This window comes from Olea europaea, unplaced genomic scaffold, assembly GCF_002742605.1.
Source record: "Olea europaea var. sylvestris unplaced genomic scaffold, O_europaea_v1 scaffold6648, whole genome shotgun sequence".
Classification (NCBI taxonomy): domain Eukaryota; kingdom Viridiplantae; phylum Streptophyta; class Magnoliopsida; order Lamiales; family Oleaceae; genus Olea; species Olea europaea.
The window spans coordinates 525-10451 of NW_019265026.1; the positions used below are offsets into that span (position 1 = coordinate 525).

The 9927-nt window shown below is 35.3% G+C and overlaps 1 protein-coding gene across 1 annotated transcript; it reads left to right on the forward strand.

Moving 5' to 3' along the window:
- Window positions 1-3010: 3010 nt before the first annotated feature.
- Window positions 3011-3877, forward strand: LOC111390264. Its single transcript, XM_023015282.1, has 3 exons — window positions 3011-3063; window positions 3150-3157; window positions 3327-3877. Exons 1-3 carry the CDS (start codon window positions 3011-3013, stop codon window positions 3875-3877), a joined length of 612 nt encoding a protein of 203 aa, XP_022871050.1.
- Window positions 3878-9927: the final 6050 nt, after the last annotated feature.

A 9927-nucleotide genomic window follows, 5' to 3' on the forward strand; every position in this document is an offset into this window, starting at 1 on the left:
AGTGGTTTCAATTTCATGATAACTTTGGTTTTGTTCATTTTTTGCGAATTGCTAGTCTAATTCGATTAGAATCAGGCCGATGAAAAGTAGTTTTGGATTTCATGATAACATCGGGTTTGTTCGTCTTCGGGAAATTGTTGGTCTAATTCGATTGGAATCGAGCCAATGAAAAGTGGTTTTTGATTTCATGATGACATCGGGTTTGTTCGTCTTTAGGAAATTGCTAGTCTAATTCGATTGGAATCGAGCCAATGAAAAGTGGCTTTCGGTTTCATGATAACATCGGGTTTGTTCATCTTTGGCAAATTGCAACTCTAATTCGATTGGAATCCTGCCAATGAAAAGGGTTTTCGTTTGGGGTTTTCGATTTCAAGATAACATCGGGTTTGTTCGTCTTTGGCAAATTTCTAATCGAATCGAGCCAATGAAAAGTTGATTTTGATTTCATGATAACATCGGGTTTGTTCGTCTTTAGCAAATTGCTGGTCTAATTCGATTGGAACCGAGCCAATGAAGAGTGGTTTTTTATTTCATGATAAGTTCGAATTTGATCATTTTCAAAAATTACTAGTCTAATTCGATTGGAATCGGGCCAACAAAAAGTGGTTTTGATTTCATGATAACTTCGGGTTTTGATCATTTTCAGCGAATTGCCAATCTAATTTTTTTGGAATCGAGCCAATGAAAAGATGTTTTTGATTTAATGATACCTTCAGGTTTGTTCGTTTTTGGCAAAATGCTAGTCTAATTCGATTGGAATTGAGCCGATGAAAAGTTGTTTTTAATTTCATGATAACTTCGAATTTGATCATTTTCGAAAATTACTAGTCGAATTCGATTGGAATTGTATAATATCCCGAAATTTTATAGAATATAATTTAATTTTATTTATGCTATATTTTTAATGTTTTGAAAGTTTAGGGACTAAAGTGTATATAAAGTAAACTTTAATAATATTTAGATTAAAATATAAATATTGACGGGACGATGATAAGTATACGGATATTAGGCTCGTTGGATAGATAATAATTAAAGACGCATTTTAGACTCGAGAAAAAATTAATTTGGATTAGTCGAGCCCAAGTTATCGAAGCCGGGAGATATAACATTAAAATATTATTTTTATTACTTTTATTGTTGTAGGATTCACGTGGAGAGAGAAAGATGAAAGTTGTGGAGATATTTTATTTTTTTATTATAATTTATGGTTTTGAATTGTTATGGCAGGCACGTGATTTGTTAGAAAATATTGTATTTTATATTATTCCAAATTCAAATCCTTATCCAACTTTTTGTATAATCATTATTATACTATTCCTTGTGTAGCACAATTTTCACTTCTAGTTGCATCAGGATTCTTTTATTTTTTATTTCAAACACTCAGCAAAAGTCAAACTTCAGCCTACTTTTATTTCCAAAGCATAAAGAAGAAAAAGAAATACGTTTCTGGCAGCAGTAATCGAAAGCAAAAGTTTTGGAAAGAGATTTTGGATTTTTGCCTTTCATTATTTAATTTATCTAACAAGGTAGGATTACGAGGTGCAAGTGGGTTGTCCCATTTAAATTATTTCTTCACGTTTGATAAATATTATACTTATGAAAGTTATGATATGTGTAATGTGATTATGATATGTATGTTATGGCCATCCGGTACCAAAGATATGATATGATATAAACTCTTACTGGTTCTAAAGATATGATATAACGGTATGATATTTTGACGCATGATATAATATTTTTAATTGGGATTGCACAATTTCTCGTACCCTACTGAGTATTCCCATATACTCACCCTTTTCCTACTCCTCACAGGTTAGACCGGGTCGTGTTGGAGCGTGGTGGTTCGAAGGTGTGGTTGTGTCTTGTTTCGCCAAATAAAGATCTAAGTTAGCACGTAATGTTTATTTATTTTCAGTTTATTTTAGTAAACATTTATTTATTTACGAATAAATTCTCGTTCATGTTAGTTGCAGATGAATATACGTATTTTATGATTTTTAAATAGAAGTTTGAACTAAATGTTATTTTCCTTCCTATCGATTTGCAAATCTGTTCTTTCGTATATGTTGGGAAGAAAGAATTTAATAGTTTGCATGCCTATTTTTGTACTTTACTTTGATTTTTCCCAAATTGATGGAAATTTAGGGTCAACACAATGATTCCCTGCCACCCCCACACCTTCATTTGTGTCCCTTCACATCTATAGCATTAATTATGATATGAATTTGCTAGTTTTTGCTTGTACGTGTTAGTCATGAATCAATGTCTTGTTCGTAGTTTTTTTTTTGACATAAATGAATTCTGTTTTGGATTTTTTTTCTCTTTAATTGCAGTAAATAAACATTCTGTGGGTTATTTAATTCCATCTGTTGCCGTTGACTTAATTAAGTAACTAATTGAAATTATGCACTAGTTAGGGGGGAAATATTGTGTTATGAACCACTGTATTAATTATGCCAGGAGTTAGAAAGATTTTCATGTTGGATATTTATATTTTTAATTATTTATGGAATGACAGGTTTGGTAACGATTTCTAAATCTATATAAGATTTGGGTCGTTACAGTTTGGTATCAGAGCATAGGTTTAATTTCATGTAGACCCACATGGATTCTCATAATTTGTTTAAAAAAAAATTTGGGACGTGAACAATGACGGGTCACTGTTCACGCACTGTTCATGTGAACAGTGCATTAAATGGCAAAAAAAAAAAAAAGAGTTAAGAAACGTGTATTATAATGCCACTACCTTTTTCATCATATGGTATCTTTAAGTTTTCAAAATTTCAAGATTGCCCTTATAATTTTGTGAATGCATGCAAATATGCATTATTTTTCCTTAAAAAAAAATGTGTGATGTCATATAAATTTTGAATTTTCTTTTTTGTTACATGTTATAAAGGGCTTATTTGCTTACTTGTTTTCCTAGATAATATTTGTTTAAGGTTAATATTTTATTTATTTATTTATGAATTTAACGATAATATTAAATTAAAAGTTATGAAATATGTGAATGATCTTTGGCACTCAACGACCACCAATCGACCACCCTCCAACGACTCTAAGGTATGTAAAAAGGGTAAGAAGATAAATGTACTTAAAGCTTTTTGTGAGATTTAAATGCTTTAAATTTCCTATCTTTAAATGTTAAGACATGCACGTTTGTTTTTCCCACTAAATTATGATATATATTGTCATAGATAATTATAACTTATTAGACTTAGTACTAAGTGTGATTGGTGACTTCATATTAAATTTTAGGAAATGGCAACACCTACTCATACGAATTTGATGTGCGGTTTACTACGAGCGGTACAAGAGTTGAGCAGGAAAAATCAAGCACCTCCACCACAAAAATGCACCGCCACAGCAGAATGCACCGCATTTTGCCCCTGGAGCTGTCTCAATGGTTGAGCAGTTTCATAGGTACAAGCCTTCCACTTTCGACGGTAATTCTGAACCACTGGTTGTCGAAGAGTGGATAAGAGGCCTGGAGCGCATATTTCGACACATTGCTTGTACGGATGCACAGAAAGTATTATGTGCAGAATTTATGTTGATTGGAGCAGCTGGTCACTGGTGGGAATCTGTTTCACGTACAAGGACGGAAGAGCAGCAATGTAATCTGACTTGGGAGCAGTTTAAAGATGAAGTGATGGCAAAATATTTCCCACAGGCTTTGAGAGATTTCAAGGAATCAAAATTTTTGCAGCTCAGACAAGGGAGTATGTCACTTACTGATTATGAAAGACAGTTTGAGCAGCTCTCAAGGTATGCCCCGCACTTGGTGGATACAGAAGTTAAGAAGATTAGGAGGTTCGAGAATGGACTGCGCCCTGAGATCGGCATGATCATTATGTCCCATCGTTTCACCTCATAACGTGAAATGTTGGAGAGGGCTCATGCTATTTCATATCAGAGGACCTCATTTCAACAGTATGCCCAGCAGAGCAAGGAGTCATCGAGAAAAAGAAAGTGGAATGATCCAAACAAGGACAGACGTAATTGGCATAGTAAAAGGCCAAACACAGGAGTTCTTATTGGTGGAACGAGTGGGAATATTACACCGTGTCCTAAGTGTAATAAACTCCACAGGGGTGAATGTTTACTCGGGAAGAACATGTGTTTTCGATGTGGTAAGCCAGGGCACATTGCTCTCAACTGTACAGAGCCACCAAAAAGGAAGGATGATGATCAGGACAAGAACAAGAAAGGAAAGGCCCGAGTTTTCGCACTAAATCAGCATGAGGCGGAGCAGGATCCGAATGTGATAGCAGGTACTAAATTATTTAATATTTTAACACACTTGCTTATGTTCTTTTTTTACCTAGGACTACACATTTTTCCAAATCCGTCCCTTGGTTGTTAGTCTAATACTAAAAATTATGCAAACAGGTATTCTGTTATTATCTGATGTACCCGCTTACGTACTTTTTGATTCTGGGGCTACCAATTCTTTTATCTCTACATCCTTCGTCGCTAGGTCAGACCTTGCATGTTTGAAAACGAATTACGAATTAGAGGTTAGCATCCCTTCAGGAAGAACTCTTTGTACAAATCTGATGACTAAGGCTATGAAGTTAGAGATTGATGGGAAAATATTACAAGCAGACTTATACCTTTTGGAGATGAAAGATTTCGATGTTATTTTGGGCATGGATTGGTTGGGACTTAATCATGCGACCATTCGATATCATGAGAAAGAAGTATTGTTTCACAAACCGTGAGAGGAAGAGTTTCATTTCTTAGGAGCAAATTTCAAGTCTTTAACGCACCTAATATCAGCTATGCAAGCAAAAAAGATGTTAAGGAAGGAGTCATGCCAGGGATTCTTAGTTAACATCAATAGTTCTCAACATACAGAAATGACCGTTAATGATATTAACATCGTCTGAGACTTTGCAGATGAATTCCCAGAAGATTTGCTAGGCATTCCACCAGATAGACAAGTGGAATTTACAATTGATTTAGTTCCTGGAGTGGCACCAGTATCTAAGGCCCCGTACCAAATGGCACTGAAAGAACTACAAGAATTGAAGTTGCAATTAGAGGAGTTACTGGAGAAAGGTTTCATACGACCAAGTGTATCTCCTTGGGGAGCACCTGTACTTGTTGTCAAGAAGAAGGATGGGAGTATGAGGATGTGTATTGACTATCGGGAATTGAACCATCTGACCATCAAAAATAGGTACCCACTGCCAAGAATAGAAGATTTGTTTGACCAGTTAAGGGGTGCTACAATATTTTCAAAGATCGACTTGAGGTCAGGGTATCACCAGCTAAAAATCAGGGCAAGCGATATACCGAAAACTGCTTTCAGGACTCGTTATGGGCATTATGAATTTACTATCATGCCTTTTGGTTTGATCAATGCTCCAGCTATATTTATGGATCTCATGAATAGAGTATTCCATCAGCATTTAGATCAGTTCGTCATAGTGTTTATTGATGACATACTTGTGTACTCAAAAGACAAGAAGCAACATGAGGAACAACTTCGAATTGTACTTGAAACTTTGAGGAATGAGAAATTATATGCCAAATTCAAGAAGTGTGAATTTTGGCTTGACCGTGTAGGTTTTCTTGGTCACGTGGTTACCACCCAAGGAATCGAAGTAGACCCCGCTAAAGTGGAAGCAGTAACAAATAGGCCAAGGCCGATTGGTGTGGGTGAAGTCCGCAGTTTCTTGGGATTGGCTGGTTATTATAGAAGATTCATTGAAGGCTTCTCAAAAATAGCAGGGCCAATGACTCAGTTGACAAGAAAGGGTGCAAAGTTTCAGTGGACAGAAAAATGTGAAAAATGTTTTCAAGAACTCAAGCAGAGGCTAGTCTCAGCTCCTGTATTGACGATACCTGAAGGTTCAGAGGGATTTGTTATTTACAGCGATGCCTCTAAGCAGGGTTTAGGCTGTGTACTAATGCAGCATGGAAATGTGGTTGCTTATGCCTCGAGACAGTTGAAGCAGTATGAACAAAACTATCCAACGCATGACTTGGAGCTTGTAGCAGTTGTTCACGCCTTAAAGATATGGCGTCATTATCTTTACGGTGGGAAGTGTGAAATTTATACGGACCACAAGAGTCTCAAATACTTTTTCACACAGAAGGAACTAAATATGAGACAGAGGAGATGGTTGGAGTTAGTGAAGGATTATGACTACACAATTCATTACCATCCAGGTAAGGCTAATGTAGTTGCAGATGCCCTAAGCAGAAAGACAGGAACACAGTTAGCAGTTTTACCCACAGTACAGGAACACTTGATAAGGGAGTTTGATAAATTGAGATTAGAAGTTATCACGCTGCCAACTCAGATTTCAGCGAGAATAAGAGCATTCATGATTCAACCTACACTTCGAGATCGAATAAGGAGGCACAAGATAAAGATCCATTTTTACAGAAGATAAAGGCCGAGTTGGTATAGATAAACATATAGGGTTTGAAGTATCTGTAGATAATGCGCTAACTTTCAAAGGAAGACTGTGTGTACCTAAGGATGAAAGTATAAGAAATGAGATATTAGAAGAGGCTCATTCAACCCCTTATTCTGCTCACCCAGGTGGTACGAAAATGCACCGAGATCTCCGGGATGTATTTTGGTAGAGAAACATGAAGAGAGGAATTGGTCTGTTCGTAGAGAGATGTATTATCTGTCAACAGGTTAAGGCAGAACATCAAAGGCCATCAGGATTATTGAAACCCTTGGATATTCCAGAATGGAAATGGGAACACATAACGATGGACTTTGTAGTAGGCCTCCCGAGATCAGCAAAAGGTCACAATACTATCTGGGTAGTGGTGGATCGTCTGACGAAGTTAGCCCATTTTCTTCCAATTAAAGTAAACTTTAACTTGGAACAGCTGGCACACTTATACATCAGGGAGATAGTCAGGTTGCATAGAGTCCCAGTCACCATTGTTTCAGATAGAGACTCGAGGTTCACATCTAAATTTTGGAAAAGTTTGCAGATAGCCATGGGGACGAAACTGAAGTTTAGCACAGCTTATCATCCTTAGACGGATGGACAATCAGAAAGAACCATCCAAACTTTGGAAGATATGCTAAGGGCATGTGTTTTGGATCTTGGAGGTAGTTGGGAGACATACCTGCCGTTAGTGGAGTTTGCTTACAACAATAGTTTTTAGGCCACTATAGGAATAGCCCCGTATGAAGCTCTTTATGGTAGAAAGTGCAGATCCCCTTTCCATTGGGATGAAGTCGGGAAAACAGAATTTTGAGTCCAGAAATCATTGAGCGAAAAGTTGAGGCAGTGGATAATATTAGGGCAAGAATAAAGACAGCACAAGATCGACAGAAAAGCTATGCTGACAGTAGAAGAAAGGATTTAGAATTTCAAATAGGTGACAAAGTCTTTCTAAAGGTAGCACCAATGAAGGGTGTATTGAGATTTGGAAAGAAAGGGAAGTTGAGACCACGGTTTGTCGGACCTTTCGAAATTCTTGAAAGGATTGGTAGTTTAGCTTACAGACTTGCCTTGCCACCTGAACTAGCAACAGTGCATAATGTGTTCCATGTTTCGATGCTCAGAAAATATGTTCATGATCCCAATCATGTGGTAAGTTATCAGACATTGGATGTACAAAAAGATCTATCATATGAAGAAATTTTGACGGTAATTTTGGAAAGAAAGGTACATCAACTCAGGAAGAGAGGAGTTCCATTGGTTAAAGTGCAATGGCGAAATCATAGACGAGAGGAATCAACTTGGGAGAAAGAAGAAGAGCTTAGAACTAAGTATCCAGAACTTTTCGATTAACCAAGGTAAATTTTCGAGGACGAAAATATTTGAGGGGAGATTATAATATCCCAAAATTTTATAGAATATAATTTAATTTTGTTTATGCTATATTTTTAATGTTTTGAAAGTTTAGGGACTAAAGTGTATATAAAGTAAACTTTAATAATATTTTGATTAAAATATAAATATTGACGAGACGATGATAAGTATACGGATATTGGGCTCGCTGGATAGATAATAATTAAAGACGCATTTTAGACTTGAGAAAAAATTAATTCGGGTTAGTCGAGCCTAAGTTATCGAAGCCGGAAGATATAACATTAAAATATTATTTTTATTACTTTTATTGTTGAAGGATTCACGTGGAGAGAGAAAGATGAAAGTTGTGGAGATATTTTATTTTTTTATTATAATTTATGGTTTTGAATTGTTATGGCAGGCACGTGATTTGTTAGAAAATATTGTATTTGATATTATTCCAAATTCAAATCCTTATCCAACTTTTTGTATAATCATTATTATCCTATTCCTTGTGTAGCACAATTTCCACATCTAGTTGCATCAGGATTCTTTTATTTTTTATTTCAAATACTTAGCAAAAGTCAGACTTCAACCTACTTTTATTTCCAAAGCATAAAGAAGAAAAAGAAATACGTTTCTGGTAGCAGTAATCGAAAGCAAAAGTTTTGGAAAGAGATTTTGGATTTTTGCCTTTCATTATTTAATTTATCTAACAAGGTAGGATTACGAGGTACAAGTGGGTTGTCCCATTTAAATTATTTCTTCATGTTTGATAAATATTATACTTATGAAAGTTATGATATGTGTAATGTGATTATGATATGTATGTTATGGCCATCCGGTACCAAAGATATGATATGATATGAGCTCTTACTGGTTCTAAAGATATGATATGACGGTATGATATTTTGACGCGTGATTTAATATTTTTAATTGGGATTGCACAATTTCTCGTACCCTACTGAGTATTCCCATATACTCACCCTTTTCCTACTCCTCACAGGTTAGACCGGGTTGTGTTGGAGCGTGGTGGTTCGAAGGTGTGGTTGTGTCTTGTTTCGCCAAATAAAGATCTAAGCTAGCACGTAATGTTTATTTATTTTTAGTTTATTTTAGTAAACATTTATTTATTTACGAATAAATTCTCGTTTATGTTAGTTGCAGATGAATATACGTATTTTATGATTTTTAAATAGAAGTTTGAAATAAAAATCAGAAGTTTGAACTAAATGTTATTTTCCTTCCTATCGATTTGCAAATCTGTTCTTTCATATACGTTGGGAAGAAAGAATTTATTAGTTTGCATGCCTATGTTTGTACTTTACTTTGATTTTCCCCAAATTGATGGAAATTTAGGGTCAACACAATGATTCCTTGCCACCCCCACACCTTCATTTGTGTCCCTTCACATCTATAGCATTAATTATGTATGAATTTGATAGTTTTTGCTTGTACGTGTTAGTCATGAATCAATGTCTTGTTCTTAGTTTTTTTTTTACATAAATGAATTCTGTTTTGGATTTTTTTTTCTCTTTAATTGCAGTAAATAAACATTCTGTGGGTTATTTAATTCCATCCATTGCCTTTAACTTAACTAAGTAACTTATTGAAATTATGCACTAATTAGGGGGAAGTATTGTGTTATGAACCACTGTATTAATTATGCCAGGAGTTAGAAAGATTTTCATGTTGGATATTTATATTTTTAATTATTTATGGAATGAAAGGTTTGGTAACGATTTCTAAATCTATATAAGATTTGGGTCGTTACAAATTGAGCCAACAAAAAGTGGTTTTTGATTTCATGATAACTTCAGGTTTGTTCATTTTTGGCGAATCACTAGTCTAATTCGATTGGAATAGAGCCAATAGAAAGTGGGTTTTGATTTCATGATAACTTCGGGTTTGATCGTTTTGGGCGAATTGCTAGTCTACATCGATTGGAATCGAGCTAATGAAAGTGGTTTTGGATTTTATGATAACTTCGGGTTTGTTTTTTTTTTTTTTGTCGAAATGCTAGTCTAATTCGATTGGAATCGAGCCAACGAAAAGTGGTATTTGATTTCATGATAACTTCGGGTTTGTTCGTTTTTGGCGAATTGCTTTTCTAATTCGATTGGAATCGAGCCAATGAAAAGTGGTTGTA